This window comes from Phasianus colchicus, chromosome 3 (genome assembly GCF_987193195.1).
Source record: "Phasianus colchicus chromosome 3, bPhaCol1.hap1.1, whole genome shotgun sequence".
In the NCBI taxonomy this organism is placed as follows: Eukaryota; Metazoa; Chordata; class Aves; order Galliformes; family Phasianidae; genus Phasianus; species Phasianus colchicus.
The window spans coordinates 61,721,351-61,738,027 of NC_143438.1; the positions used below are offsets into that span (position 1 = coordinate 61,721,351).

The 16,677-nt window shown below is 35.9% G+C and overlaps 1 protein-coding gene across 1 annotated transcript in view; it reads left to right on the forward strand.

Moving 5' to 3' along the window:
- PREX2 (phosphatidylinositol-3,4,5-trisphosphate dependent Rac exchange factor 2) overlaps positions 1-16,677 on the forward strand; it is a 176,629-nt gene that overhangs the window by 78,094 nt on the left and 81,858 nt on the right. The window contains exons 11-20 of the mRNA XM_031604865.2: positions 1,335-1,435; positions 5,995-6,098; positions 7,380-7,429; positions 8,025-8,100; positions 8,811-8,883; positions 9,931-10,073; positions 10,223-10,315; positions 11,471-11,619; positions 13,925-14,010; positions 15,719-15,855. Coding sequence (XP_031460725.2) covers positions 1,335-1,435; positions 5,995-6,098; positions 7,380-7,429; positions 8,025-8,100; positions 8,811-8,883; positions 9,931-10,073; positions 10,223-10,315; positions 11,471-11,619; positions 13,925-14,010; positions 15,719-15,855 — 1,012 coding nt within the window. The remainder of the gene's footprint in view (positions 1-1,334; positions 1,436-5,994; positions 6,099-7,379; positions 7,430-8,024; positions 8,101-8,810; positions 8,884-9,930; positions 10,074-10,222; positions 10,316-11,470; positions 11,620-13,924; positions 14,011-15,718; positions 15,856-16,677) is intronic.

Below are 16,677 nucleotides of genomic sequence, written 5' to 3' on the forward strand. Positions count from 1 at the left end.
AAAAAAACCCACTTTTGGAGGCAGAGAGCTTATCCTTATTTCATCTGACCGTAAGACAGATGAGTATGGAAATGTTTTTATAAAAGTACAGTCACTGTTTCACACAACTGTGTGTTTTGGTGAAGATTCTTACCACTGTGTTCAAAAGAGGAAATGAAACAGGAGATTTTTGTGTACTATCCAATATCTTGTAGCCGGTGAGAGTTGAAACCAGGATTAAGGTTAATTATTGAGCTGTGATTGAATCATTTCCTCAGAGGAACTGTTGGAAGAAGGTGAAGAATACAGTCATCATATGGAGTTGTGTAAAACATTTAAACCTTTAAATGAAGGGTGGTTTTTCTGTTCTGTCTTTGAAATGGACCCTTTTGAAGTATACTGTTCTCTGGGTCACCAGTTAGAACCCAGGAATATTGCACTGCCTTTCTATGCAATATTTTGATTTGTAACAGATGTACAAATATCTAATGTGCCATAAGATTGATATCTCTGGACTGCATCAGATCTGTAGTGACATAAACACAGTATTTCCTCATTGTGCACCACATACTTTATTTCTGTGCTCAGAATGTCTCAGAGATAACAGGCCTACTGTTCTATCATACTGCCATTACATCCTGCCTTCATAGCATATCTGCCCAGTGCAGGTGCAGTAGCATTCCTGGAATTTCCTTGAATTTGAGGCCTGTTCAGTTTTCTCTATTCTACTTAAAAAAAAAAAAAAAAATCATGGAAAAGAAGGAAAATATTCACCATGTTAATAGATGAAACATATGAGCAGAAAAGACATGGCATATCAAGGGAAACTTTCATGTACTAGAGCTCCTCAGAAAATAGTGCCTCCTATTTCGTTTCATTGGCCTACGACATCAGGGGCAGATGTTGGTGGTATTTGGTTGCTGTTTGACAGATGACAGCAGAGAGGCGGTCTTGAAAAAATGCATGAAAAAATGGCACCCATTGACATTCCACACTTGCTGAATGTTTGTGGAAACCAAACAGTGGATGTGAGCACAGTGAGGCAGTGAGTGGTGCATTTCAGCAGTAGTGACAATAACATCAAAGATAAGCCACGTTCTGGATGGCCATGCAGATTTTGAAGTGCAGTGTCATGAATAGGAGGCATTACTTCTGGAATGAGCTATGTATTATGTCTAAATAATAAAAAGCAGAAATTATTTTGTTAAAGTTGATATGGCATTCTAATGGTTATTCAATTTAAGAAGCACTTATGAAGTTAATAAGAAACCCTTCTAGACTTGTAACTGAGAAGAAAATGTAGTAGTTATGGTGGCATGACATTTCAAGTTTGGTTTTTTTATGTTTTGCTTCAGTGAATTTGTGTCCTGGTTGCTAGAAATTGGAGAGATACACAGGTCTGAAGAAGGTGTTCATCTTGGCCAAGCTTTATTAGAGAATGGCATTATCCACCATGGTAAATATAATTAGTTTGAACTTGCTTGTTTTCAAGGTACTTATTGTAATTGGAGTGGATTTAATTTTGTCTGACAAAAATATGGTCATATGTTGAATCTTCATTACATCTTTGTAGGGACCTATGAGGCCATTGCCCGTACCTAAAAAAATTTACTGGAGATCTGCTGATTTAATTAGATTTAATCTGTGCTGTCACAACATTGCAAACAGGACCTATAGAAACATTGCTGTTACGTTCTAAGCAAAAGTAACTCTTGGAATAAGACTGAAGTAGATACTGCATTTAAGGATATAAGCCTTTTATGTAGGTGAGGCTTTTTAGGAACATATGTAGTACTAAGAGTTGTTAGGAAAGAACAAAAACTGTCACAGCTGGCTGCTGGTAGATGGACCTGATCCTCTTCTGAGTATTACAAGTTTAGTTGCTAAATCCAGCCAGAAACCAAAAGTTTAAACTTCTGAATTTTAAGGCCCTGTTCACTAAGTTGTAGACTTGATAAAATTCATATTTTTATATTGAAGTTTTCAGTCAACTATCTGTATTAAGTTCATTCTGGAGAGATGCATCACTGAAATGGTTCCATTTTTGAGCAGATAAGGTTTGATTTCTTCAGGGTAATTTCCATTGGCAACATTTTACCAATTCTTATCAGAGCTGGTCCTTGTCTCTGTTGCGTTTAGAAGGTATGATCCAGCAGGACCATATAAACAAACTGGAGAAACTTCTGCTTTTAAAGGCATATTTGGCTTACAGTAAGTTCAGTCACTTAAAAAAAATAAAAAGCAGTTAGTAAAAGAGTTGTGAAGTTAGCTACTGTTCTAGCATGGTTTCAAGGCATAAATTTAGATGGAATTATTGATAATTTTCATTGTAATGCTTAAATACTTTAGCCAGTAATGAATTTAATTCTTTGCTACCATGTTTTCACATCCTCAGTTGGAAAGTGGGAGCAACAGAGTGCCACTTAACTGTATGCATGTTAGACATACACAGAGTAGGAGGAAAAATGCTGAAGTTATACATCAGTACTGATGTAGTCTTAAATGCCTTAATGTCAGTCAGTGTGATTTTCTTCCATCATCATTCAAATGTCAGATGCTATTGTGTTTCCTACACACGCATGATTGTTTCCAAGTGAATGGTTCTTTTGCCAGAGGTTCTTCTCTTAGAATCATGGAATCGTTTGAGTTGGAAGGGACCATTAAAAGTCATCTAGTCTGACTCCCCTACAATGAACACAGACACCTACATCTAGATTAGGTTGCTTAGAGCTCTATCCAGCCTGACCTTGAATGTCCCCAGAAATGGGACATCCATCACCAATCTGGGCAGCCTATTTCAGTCCCTCACCACATTTATTGTAAGAAAAGTTTTTCCTTACATCTAATCTAAATCTCCTCTCTTTTAGTTTGGAACCTTTTCCCCATGTCCAATCACAACAGACTCTTCTAAAGAGTCTATTCCTTTCTTTCGTATAGCTCCCCTTTAGATACTGACACTTGATCTTGTAATTTATATCCCAAATACACTGATAGACTTTCTCAGTACGGAGTTAAATGAATATTGTGTAATTTCATGAGATAAATGGATAATTATATTAGAGTACTGAAATTTGAGCCAGACATGTTACTTTGAATAGTTGATCCAGCTGTGGTTCAGTGAAAATAGAACACTTAAAATAAAGTTGAATGAACCATCTGTTTTCGCAGAAGGAGCAAGGGAGAAAGAAAGTTTGGCTGTTATTCACATTGCAAATGTTGTAGGGGGCTTTGTTAGACCTAACATATTCTAGCATATGGTTCATTCCAGCTGTGCCAGACCCATGTTCTGGTAGGCATTGTTTTGCTTCCTTGTCTGTGAGCTATTAGAAGCTAAGCTTTTTCCTTGTTTTCTTTTTCCAGTTTTGCAAAAGATAAAATTTGTTTATTCATTGTCATAGTGAGATATTTTGTCCAGTTACTTACTACTGATGATTAGAGGTGGAATCTTCCTCTCAAGGCAATAAGGGATTGATATACTGATCTGAGTCAAAATTACACTGGGAGAAAAATAAAAATAACCTGTTCAAACCTGATGTGTGCCATATAAAAATCTGTCCCAAAAGAGATTATGGGTATAGGGTTGGTAGTGAAATACAAAACAACTTGGGGTTCCTTATTTTAGTGGTAGTGAAGCATTTTTTCATCTTTAAGCATTTGAAACTATGCTTTCACAAATGTACACCTGAAACTGATAGATATCAGTGGTTGATATATCTGTTCTTCCACTTGAGTACACCAAATCACATCTCTATAGTAGAAAAAAAGAATAAAAAAACCCAAATCTACCTTAAAATGAATAGCAATTCACAGCTTCACTCACAGCATTTCCTGGATATATTTAGTATTTTGCACAATACATTTGAGTTGGAAACACCTTTGTTTAGTTTCCTTGCTTTCTGGAGTTCAGGATGTGGCAACTTTGTGGGCCTACTACCATAGTTTTTGGTGTGCTTTGTGTTAGTAGGGGCTGTGAAGACAAAACAGCATTCTTCAGAGCAAGGAGACTTCTTTGTTTTTCATGGGCAAGCAAAAATGGAAAGGTGCTTTGCAGGCATTTTTTTTTCCTCTGCCGTACGATCCTGGTGGTGGTGTTTTCTACCTTCTGTAGTCTCCAATTTTAAAAACTCCTAATGTATGTTGATCTACAGGAATATGTATTTTTTGCAAGAGTAGGATATCAGTTTTTAGAAGATATCTACTCCTCTTTGAAATGATCATACTACAGTAAAATTCATTTCAGCATTTGGACCAGGCATTACACATGTGAACTTTGTGTCTGATGTATTATGAATTTATGGTATGTAAAAGAGGGGTTATTTTGGATAATCACCTCAGCACGAGCCATCAGTTCAAGACAATCAGAATAATGTCTTGGGCTTTACTATCTGTACATATATCAAATGCAGTTAGAGAAGTTATTTTTCTTTGCTTATGACACTGGTGAAACCACTGTATATATCATGTCCAAATTCTGTGTCCACAAATTGGATGATGTGTGGAGATACTGAGGAGCTTGACAGACTATGAAAATGTTTTGACAAAACATATGAAGTTGTGAGGTTTTGTTCTCAGAATCTTGTGAAACTCTGTTGAATGGAAATCCACATGATAAGATCCTTTTTCATGGATCTTTGACAAAATGAATGGTTTATATTTACTTCCACGGTGTAAGGAAGGGATGCCATTCAGAGCGACCTCAACAGACTTGAAAGGTGGGCCTGGGTGAATCTCATGAGGTTCAACACAGCAAAGTGCAGGGCTGGAAGAATCCCTAGCATCTATACAGACTGGGAGAAGCAGTCCTTGAGAGCAGCCCTGCAGAGAAAGATTTGGGGGTCCTGATGGATGGAATGAGCCAGCAGTGTGTTCCTGCAGCTTGGAAAGCAAATGGTATCCTGGCTCCATCAGGAGAGGGCCAGCAGGGACAGGGAGGTGATTGTCCCCCTCTACTCTGCAATTGTGAGGCCCCATCTGGAGTACTGTCCAGGTCTGGAGCCCCCACTGCAAGAAGGACAGAGAGCTGTTGGAGAGGGTCCAGAGGAGAGCCACAAAGATGATCATAGGGCATCTCCCCTATGAAGGCAGGCTGAGGGAGCTGGGCTTTTTCAGCCTGGGGAAAAGAAGGCTGCGGTGTGACCTCACTGCAGCCTTTCAGTTCCTAAAGGGAGCCTACAAACAGGAGGGGAGTCAACTCTTTGAAATGGTAGATAACAGCAGGACAAGGGGAAATGGTTTTAAGTTGAGGGAGGGAAGATTTAGGTTGGATGTCAGGGGGAAGTTTTTTACAGAGAGAGTGGTGAGGTGCTGGAACAGGCTGCCCAGAAGGTTGTGGATGCCCCGTCCCTGGTAGTGTTCAAGGCCAGATTGGATGGGGCCCTGGGCAGCCTGGTCTAGCATTAAATGGGAAGGTTGGTGGCCCTGCATGTGGCAGGTGAGTTGGAGATTCATGATCCTTGAGGTCCCTTCTAACCCAGGCCATTCAAGAGCCTTGTAAGAATTGCAAGTCTCTTGCACCAAAGACCTTCAGCTGGCTCTCTGTAGTGAATGACATGCCTCTGCCTTCTCCAGTGCAGAACTGATCAGGTATTTCTGGAGGATTCTTTATTGACTTATCTGAGATTGGCTTCAGCAAGAATTAGAATAGAGAATATTGTGGAAAAATAGATTGATAATTGGAAAAGAAGCTGTCTTCTTGGCTATTCGACTGATAAGTTTTGCAAAAGTGCTGAAGACTACAACACATGCAAGTGCCTGATTTTCTAGATTGTTCCCAGGCTGTTTGTTTATCTTATTCTTTGCCGTGTTACTTAAAATTCATTAGTTTCCTGTGGGCTACTTGAATGTTTTGAAAAATACCACCACTGACATAGAGCAACTTGTGGCAGATGATCTACTCATTTTCCTTTGTCAGAAATCTATTTTGTAATGGACTGTTATTAGAATCAATGACTTTGTTCTTCTTTACTGTCCTGGAGGAAGTATAAGCTGACAATGTACTTTTTTTTTTAAATTTAGTTACTGATAAGCACCAGTTCAAACCTGAACACATGCTGTACAGATTCCGATACGATGATGGAACATACTATCCAAGGAGTGAGATGCAAGAAGTGATTTCTAAGGTAAAAAGTGAAGCAGTTTCTATTACAAAGAAAAATGCATTCAAAATGGAGATTCTACTTGAGAAGTGGAATAAATATTATGCAAGAATACACAGCATCCCCTCACACTTGCCTGTCTCTATATTCATTTTGTTCTCCATTTCTGAGGAAAGATTTTTGTTTTTTTTTTTAAAACATATTTCTAATACAAAATACAAAAATGTGTTTTAGTTACTAAATGATTTCATCTATGGGATGCATTGCCTATATTTCTGGGTGATTATGAAGGTGACATTTCAGTCCATTGTATTTTTTAATTCATTTTAATAGATATGAAACTGTACACACATAATTTTTCTTCTTTTTCTTTTAAATTTCCTCTTATATCTGAGCATCTTTTATTAGTACCTTATCAAGGTAGTAAACAAGGAATCAGGTAAATAGTACTGTCCATCTACTATGCTAGGTTCAACAGATTTGCCTTTAAACTTGTTACAATTTAACATTTTCATGATTTTGGGGTAATAGAAAATGGCAGCATCCTTGGGCATTTCATTATAACATTTCTCCTTTTTTCATTATAGCTTTACTGCTGGCATTTGTTAACACAAGGTGTATCTAGAATAATCTTCAATACTGAGCTACCAGACACAACAGTGTGGGATGAAATCAACTTTGGAACAATTTTTTTATTGTTATACAAGTTCCATCTTGCATGTTATAAACATGGTCACTTTTTATAATCTAAATTTTTTTCCAGCGGTATTTTCTGGTGGTAGTATTTTTAGTTCCTCCAAATGTTTTATTTATTTATTTATTTAAATTGAGAACATTTCACATATCTGAGTTGATTCATTTTTTAAGTTTCCTAGTTATTTGTAATTTCAATATAAAAAGAAGTATATATGTGTGTGTTTATATATATGTATATGTATATTTAACTTTCTTTGCTTTGTGCGTGGAACAGTGAACAGTGATAGGGGAAACCTTTGTACATAGAAGAATTGCTTTGTCAGATTTTGTGTATTTTTTTCCAAATACTGTGCCTTAAAAAATGTTACTGCTACCTGAAAGATAATCCTTTTTTGCATGTATGTCAGTGAAGCTTGGTTTGAAATGTTTTATTTCTCATTATTTAATCATCAATATTGTTATCTGGAATTTTTAACTTTTGGCACAGATAGGCATCTGAATAGTTTTGTTTTGTTAGCTACATGAAGTGCACTGGATCTTTCTATGTCCATTCCCCTTATGCTCTCTGGGGTGTGAATGCATAACTAACCTCATCTTTCTCTTTTACAGGGTGTACGACTGTACTGTCGCCTTCACAGTCTCTTCACCCCAGTAATTAGGTGAGTCCAGTTGCAAAATCCTTAGAGACGTATTCAAAAGAAGCATATATATTCTGAAAATGAAAATTTCGTGTTTGAACGTAGGAAACCTAACCTATACCTTAAGGTTGCTCTCTTGTGAGAAGTGAAGACAAAAAAGTATAACTGTATAAAATGACTACAAACAAAGTTCAGGATGACCTTTTTTTCCTCCAGATTTTAAGCACGTTCTAGGTCCTGATGTATATGCTTAAATGCTTACTGTATTGATTAATATACTCGCTTCTTTACTAACTCTCCATTACTTCATTTGTAGAGTCCCCGCTATAACAAGGCACCTGTCTTTGCACTTCAGTGATGTAATTGGCAATGATATGTATAAGATATATTCAACCTCCTTCTTTCTGTCTATACTGAAAGGTTTGACTTGCTTTACTTCAGAAGCAACTTTAGAAGCTTTATTTCTGAACCATTACAAAATGCTCAATTCATGCCTGTATTACCTTATATAGAAAAAATAAGGGTTGGGGTTTTTTTGTTTGCATGTTTGTCTTTAATTTTAGACTCTTTTGATTTTTTGGTTGACATATATATTTATTTATTTTATTTTGGACAGGGATAAAGATTATCATCTGCGAACCTACAAATCTGTTGTCATGGCTAACAAACTCATAGACTGGTTGATTGCACAGGCAAGTTTATACCTTTGGATTTATGTACTTGTCTAAATATTGTATTTAATTTCTGATTTGAAAGGTTGTGATGGAATAAGTGAAATAACATGCAAATACTGCGAGAGTTATTAGAACAATGTGTGTTTAAGTGTAATCCTCTTAAACTAGCAAAGTAGCAGAAATCAGCTGCCAGTAGCTATACTATTAATTCCTTTTGTATTTATCATCCTTATTTGCAATTGAACTTTAAATGTTTTAATGAGACTTAGCTTTGTGATTCAGCATGTAACATTATTTGAGGCTTAAAATGAAATGGATAGGCTATGGAAACTAAATTACTAACTAGAGGGATGAAAGTGAGCATCAGTTTGCTGTCATGGTTGCATTTGATCTTATGCAAACCAGGAACAGGATAACCTGTTCACTCAGTCAACGTGTACCAGCTTCGTAAATAAAAGTTAAAAATGTCAATACTTTTAGATTTCATTATGTCCAATTTTAATTGAGAATGCACTCTTATTAAAATATTTTCATTTTATAACTATATACATAATAGTATAATATTGATGTTATATAATATTTCATATGCTCACTGAAAAAATCCAAAGGTGATGATGGTAAATGTAATCTACAACCATTGCTGGCCCTGTGAGATGATGCTATTGCAAGTAGAAAGCATTTTGCTGATATTTTAAAATATATAAAAAATACATGTTATGGTTTAACAGGGAGATTGCCGGACCAGGGAAGAAGCTATGATCTTTGGTGTAGCTCTTTGTGATAATGGCTTTATGCACCATGGTAAGTAAAAGCATTCTCTACAAGCTATGTTTGTTCTAATGCTGTCTACATAGTAGAAGGGAAATGTTGGAGCTCTTAAACATTTAAACAAGGAATTGCAAGGTGGTTCATTATACCACTGCTATAATCTTAAAGAAGGAAAACCAAGCCATTTTATACTCTAAAAATTATTTTTGCTCAAAGCATATACTGAGGCTTTCATACTTTGAAAGAATATTCTTAGGCAGGTAATACATGTTTACTTAGATGAGACTGAAGATGCTAATGGAGGTAATTTGTAGGAACGAAAGGAAGCATTTTTGGAGGAATGAAATGAGTGGAGGAGCATGACTTCAAAAAGTGTGAAGTGATGACAGCTGTAGAAGGTGGACTTTAGGGATAAAAAAAAAAAAAGAAAATGCTAATGATAGCAGAGAACAAAGAAGAGAGTGCCAAAAATGAAGTGAACAAGGTTGCGTTTAATAGCATCAGAGGGAAAACTTAAGTAAAACAATTGAAGCAATGGGTCATTTACTGAAATAAAATGAGGAAAAAATGATTTTCTCATCATCTGGTTTAGATAAGGATGGAAGATTAATGTCCTTTCAGACATAAATAATTCTTTTGCCCTTTAGTCTTTGAATATGCAGATGTATCTGTCCACTGTTCCAGTTGCTTCCATAGTCCCAGCAATACTTATAATACTGAACCTGGCATGCTTCACCATTTGGAGAGTGCCAGGTCTTGGTTGTGATCATTTCCAGCAGCTGTCCAGAACTTTTGAAAACTCTATATTTAAATCTGTTTTAAGAAGAAATCTTGTGCTTTGCATTTTCACTAAAACCTTTTCAGGCCTTTTCACCTAAGCTTAGTGAAATCCAAATTCTGTAGCTGACAAGGAATTTAGTGTTACCTATATATAATGGATCCAGAATTTATTTATTTTTTTTTTTATATTAAAAATTAAGATTTCACTGGATTCACGCACAAAATAATTAGCTAGTGCTTAACCTGTGTATTGATGTTCAGTAGTACAAGTACTCATGTCTGTGTTTCTGTTTCTTACAGTGTTAGAGAAAAGTGAATTTAAAGATGAACCACTGCTGTTCCGTTTTTATGCGGATGAAGAAATGGAAGGGTCAAATATGAAACATAGACTGATGAAACATGATTTGAAAGTAGTGGAAAATGTTATAGCTAAGTCACTGTTGGTGAGTTAAACCGAATGATTATATGCTTGGATAAGAACAAAAAATTGGTTGTACTGACAATAAATTATCACTGTGTGCTCATTTATCAATTGAGCTATACTTTACTAAATGACTTTCTGAATAATATTTTGAACAATTCTATTTTTCAGATTAAATCTAATGAAGGCACCTATGGTTTTGTTTTAGAAGATAAAAATAAAGTGCCAATTATTAAGGTGGTGGAGAAAGCATCAAATGCTGAGGTATTAAATATTATTAACTAACTTCTCTGTTTTATTATACATCAGTTAAGAAATGTGTGTTAGATGATAATTAATATGAGAATGTTCTGAGAAATCTGTGGTTATGAATCTTTGTTTAGTTTGAAACAAAATAGAACTGTGAGCATTACCAACGCTTGTTTTCTACATAGGAAATTTGTTACTTTTATGCTTATTGAAATATTCCAGTTATGACATTGCTCATGAGTGGAGTAAGCATCCTTCAATAGCATATTAAATGAATATAGAAAAGTATACTAGTCTGTAGATTGCATTTGATGTATTTCATAGCAAAAGAGATATTAAGCAAAATCTAGAATTTAGAAATCTGAATGAATAAATTACAGCCTTTCAGTTTGTTAGCATTGCTTTAGTTGCTCTTAGAGTAATTTGATATTGTCTGTTGAATAACATGGGAGTCTTATGTACAAATATACAGAACAGTACTTCTATGGGAAGAAACATTTAGACCTGGATTTCAAGCTCTTCTACATCTCATTGTGGGACTAAAATTTTAATAAAAATAGATGTAGTAGACCACTAATATAATATAGCCATAGAGATATGTCCAGGGCTATGTTTCTCTTTTTTTCCTGTTAGCTTTGCATGATTCTGTGTGGTTTTTTTTTCAGCAGTCAGGTGCTGGCATCAACTAAGTCTTAGTGTGTGCCTTAAGCTACTCTGTGTATGCCTACCATGCTAGCTGGGAATAGTTTCTTGCCTTGTAGACCACAATTTAAAGTTTGTACATAAATTTGTTACTCAAAGGTATGGCCATAAAAGTTTTAAGGATACATTTTGTTTCGAATTTTAGTATATATACATTTACAAAAGAAGCTTTTAATTCCTTTTTAATTCCTGTTTTGTTAATTTTCCAACATTAACTAATATGGTAATGCTTTCATAGCGTCTTGAATGAAACTAGGGCTTATATTTAGATCTCCTCATAGGTCACTGTAACCAGTTTCAGAACACTTTTGGTGTCTTTTGATGTCTTGTGTACTTATTGAGGGGGCATAAATAATTTTCTTTAAATGTGTGGTCATTATTCATTTTGGCATTGCATGCAAGCATAAGAAAGTACGGTGTTGTTGGTTATAAAAGGGAAACGTATACACAACTGTTATTGTTTTCTAGATGGCAGGCCTGGAAGTTGGGAAAAAAATCTTTGCCATTAATGGTGACCTGGTTTTTCTGCGACCCTTCAGTGAAGTGGATTGCTTCCTGAAAATGTGTTTAAACAGCAGAAAGCCCCTGCGGGTTCTTGTGAGCACTAAACCACGGGAGTAAGTTGTCATTCCTTTGGGGAAATTTTTAGAAATTACAAATGAAGCGAATTTTAAAAGACAAGTGGAACTTCAAAAAGCACCACTCTAAACTTATTAGTAATCTTAACTTCATAAAGCCAAACAATTTGATCTGCTTTGACTTTGTTTTATTATATTTGTCATCAGCAAAGACAAGATGAATGAGCTTAGGTCATGAGGTCTGGCACTCTACATGTACGCAGAAACCACGAGTGTATAAATAAAGTTTGGAATACATGGGCAGTTTCAATCACCTATCTCTTACTATATTTATTAAACAAGTTCCTCTGTCTGACGATTAGTTCCTAGTTTGCCAGAAGCTGGACTTTGTGATCTCATGGGCCTCTTTGGTATGTGTGCTGGTTGTGTAAGCAACCCTGGCAAGTAAACAAATTCCAGTCTTTCTGCAACAGATGAGGTTTTATACAAAGTTTTGAACCCTCCTACCTGAGTGGAATTTGTTATGTAGAAGAAATTCTAAGTGAGGCCTAATGCCTGAGTTCATTTGGTATGTAAACAAGTGTAGATCTGTTAGTAAGGTTAATGTAGTTGTTAATGGTTTTTACGTAACAGTGAAATAGGAGGGTAAGAAACAGCAGCTGGAGGAAGTTCTCATCAGCTTTTGCAGAGTAAGGAGGAAGTCATGCTCTATTGTCAGAAAGCACGTAGAGAGCCTTGGAAATAGCTCCATTTGAGCAGCAGAATGGGGATGTTTCTCCTGTTAATAAGGAAGATGTCCTGAGAGATACAGTGGTAGCCATAATGGGAAAAAGAGCAAAGAAATAAGTATGGCATGAAGTCAATAACCTGGACTGATAATAAAAAAACAACAGCAACCAAGCAGCAACAACAGCAAAAGCACTGTAGATGAACGTTCTATAAAGCAAACATAAAAAGCTTATATTAACGTTTCTTTAATGCTGATCTTGGATCAATTTCTGACACAGTGAAAATGTGAGTGAATTTCAGGGTTGACAGAGATGATCTGGTGAATGAGGAGTTTGGATGAGTTTAAGAATTTATTTCCTTTACTGCCTGCATTTGTCAGAGGCTGCTTCTATCACAACTGTGTTGGCAGGAGCGACAGTTCTCTCACAAATTCTTAGCTAAAACCTCCAGTGATGTTCTTTCTTAGTTTATTCATTCACATGTTCACAAAGTATATTTTTGTACAAATATTTTGTACAAATTTATGGGTTCCAATGGGATTTGGATCTCTCATGTCTGCTTGTAATTGGCTCAAAACACTAGATGTTGTATTTACCAGAAAAAAAAAAAAAACAAAAAACCTGAAAGAACAAGATATAATGCGATGATATTATTCAAATATATGTGAATGTCAGAACTCTTATAGTTCAAATGCATTTTGCATTCACTTATCTCCATCAGTTTTTTTTTTTTTTTTTTTGCACAGGCAAATAGAGTCCAGGGCAAAGACCCCTTAAATATTAACAGAGCTGGCTCTGGAAGTAAAGACCTAGAGTTAGATCAGTGCTGTGTTATGTGTGACTTAACAAGCCCAGATAAGGGCTAATGCAGCTGTGTTGCTTTTTCTGGAATCTGAGCTAATATCACATTAGCTTACTTTGGGTGAACTCAGGGTTTCATTTTAAGGAGTAGATGTGAATTTTGATTCTCAGAACAGTGTTTTGTTGGTTATGATTCTAAGAATTTTTTTATTACCTTTGCACACAGACTAAGCAGGAGTGTAACACAATGTGTGTACACATTATATGAACAGTAGCAGGCAACTCATTTCAAAAAACTCAGTGCTTTGCCTAGTTGCTCAGAAAGGCTGTGGAAAATATGATTTTTAACAATAAAAGTTAACAAATTCTAACACAAACATAGACTCCACAGTCCTCTGCAGCTCATCTGATGAGGCCTGCCGTGATCTGAAGTCCCGAGGCTTTGTGCTGCTGGCTGATAGACTGCCTGCACTCCCAGGCTTTCAGCGTTGCTGTTTTATGACAACATACTCAAATTGCCGTCCTTTGGGAGGAATTTTAAATCTGCAGGCTGCTTTGGTCTTAATTGGCATACTGAAATTCTGTGTGAAATAATATTGCCTTCCTCTGGTTGATATCAGTGTCTCTGAATTCTGGTGTTAGTGGTGCAAATGATCAAGAAAATGAATGATGGTGAATCTGAAACTGTGAATTGACTGACAGCGTGGATTTTACACCCTGTGTAAAAAACGTCCTACTTATTGCTGTCCACTTTTATGTTAGTTAACAAAACGCTACCTTTCGCTATATTCATATTGGATTTTTGCATGTATCAGGACAGTGAAGATTCCTGATTCTGCAGATGGACTTGGGTTCCAAATCCGAGGCTTTGGCCCTTCGGTCGTCCATGCTGTTGGGAGAGGTAAGTTATAAGAGCTGTCAATGCATGAGGTAATTATATATTTTACACGTAACTGGCTTGGCTGAGATGAATCAAAGTAAGATCCACTGAGTAATTAAGGTGAGGTATAGTAAGGCTCTGATTTTCTTACAGATTGAGGAATAGCTGACAAATCCAAAAGCTCATTATCCTGTGAATGGATGTTGGGAATTGTTTCCTGAAAGTTCCTTTGTTGTGTGACCATGTGGTTACCCAATGTTCTGTAAACGTTTTACAGAAAATCCACTTTTTACAGATCTTTTCAATAGTGCTAGTTAAAATCCTTTTCTATTAGTTAAAACTGCTTTTTCTATTTTGTATATGATGGTCAAATGCTTGCCATTGGATAGGTGCCTTGTTAATAAAAGAAGGGAAGCACTTTTGTTGTTGTTGCTGTTAAATGCTGTTAATGGTAAAGCCAGCTATCTCTGTATTTTCAGCTACTGAGGGGCAGTTATGTCCTTTCACCTCCTCCTATCTTTGTAATTGATGAATTTAAAATGAATTGATCTGCTAAGCAGCCAGATTTGAACAGAGCTCTATGACTTTTTTTTTTCCTAGGCTGTGGTGCCAGAAGTTAGATTTTTGAGAGAAAGTAATAAACTGCAGACTGTTAAGCTGATGTGGTAATTATTTCTGCACCTGGTTCTCGATTCAACTGCCTGTCCTTACTCATTAAGCACATACATTATTCCAATTAGCCTCAGTGGTACCTAAGTCTTGCTTGTGTGGTTTGTTAAACCTGAAAGACTTTGAGCATATGTTTAAATACTTTGCTGAATTGGAATCATAGGTTTTTTTTTTGTTGTTTTCTGCTTTGAAGAACAATGTTTCTGCTTTTTGGGAGACGTTTAATAATTTATTTAAATCCAGACTTTCAGATTACAATAGCTAGTAATATTATTTCCGAAGACTTTAATTGATATTAGATTTAAAATGCAACTATCATCTATTCCTGTGGCTATTATTTTTCTAAACAGTGCCAAGACCAGATAATACGTAAAAAAAAATAGAAATATAGACGTATTGTTTCTATTATTTTTTGTCAGATATGCTCAACTGACAAGTTGTGACATTATTTTCTACTCGTCAGCCCTGCAAATTCAGTTCAGCCTTTTTTTTTATACAGTTGGCTTCTTCACCTCAGTGTTTCATTCTTTAGCCAATAGGTTTTGACTTTACTCACACTTTTCTAGCAATAGCCAGAGAGACATAAGGAAGTGAATGGGTAGGTGGTCATAATCCAGCAGGCTTTCAGGACTAGGTTTGAGTCATACTGAAAAGACCTGGAGACAGCCGCTTTTTTTGTAGTACTCTTTCAATGGATATAGAGGATTTTTACGAAGATGACTGTTCTGCTGTGGAAATAAATTGCTTAACTATGTATTTTGCATTGCTCAAACAAATAGATTTTGTTGGAAATTACTGATGTTTCTTAGAACTTCTACTCTGCTTTGTGTATTTTCTTAAAATTGTAAAGACTATTATAAGTGAATTGGTTAAAAAAAAAAAAAAGACAAAAACACAGACAGGATCCTTGGGAATGTCAATGGAACTCTGTTTTGTTTAAGTCCAGCTGACTTCAGAAGCACTCTGAAGTCAGGGGCTTTTGAAATGTAAGCTTTAAAGGAAATGTTTAGGAAAGGAAGTCTGTCAACTACATGTTTTTGGCTTGTTTCTTTTTCAATAGGAACAGTGGCAGCTGCAGCAGGTCTCCACCCTGGCCAGTGCATAATCAAAGTGAATGGAATTAATGTCAGCAAAGAGACTCATGCAAGTGTTATTGCTCATGTCACAGCGTGCAGGAAGTATAGGCGTCCAATGCAGGTACAATGCACTTGTTAATCTTGCAAATTTTCTTTTTTTTTTTCCTGAAATAATGTCTGCAACCAAAGTAAACAGGGTGGTCTGTTTCTCTGTCCATGCAACTATTGTGTTTGAGTGGGAAAGGAGCGGTGAATAAAAATGGAAGGAAGCGAGATGAATTACAAAAGCTGAAGACTGCTCAGTATATTACAGATGTTCAAGATCTGATTAATCTCTGCATTGAAAAATACAAGCTTATAGCTAACTTTTAATACTGTATTTTTAAAGGCTTAACTGAGGTTTTTCTTGAAAGCAGTAAAAGGTATACTTTTATCATTATGAAGAGGGATTTATGCAGTTAGATGCCTGTTCATCAGCCTGAATATATAATGCAAAAAGCTGATCTTTTAAAATTTTGAAACACTTCAGCAAATAGAGAGCAGTGTGCACAAATTTTGCCTATGAAGGCCCATTTGTGGTCCCACTGCATTCCAATACTGGAAATAAATGGAAGTTAAGGGCTCAAAATTTCCCTTTTTAAAATATAGGCATTAAGTTTTGTTATCTTTTTCACATAAGATTAGGAGAAAACCTAATGTTTTCCAAGATACAAATTGTAGGGAAGAAAATCAAACCACTCTGATTGTATAATGCAATCTCTCCAAGTTCCTGCAAATTTTTCATAAACTGTGAGCTGGTATCATTAATTAACTTCACAAACTCTTCCAGAGCATGTTAATTGGGAAGAAAAATCCAATTAAAATCAAGAGTGAAATCCGTCTCTCAAACGTAATGCATAGAAATGAGATAAGAATTCTAAGCAAGAATGTTTGTGCTTTTTAA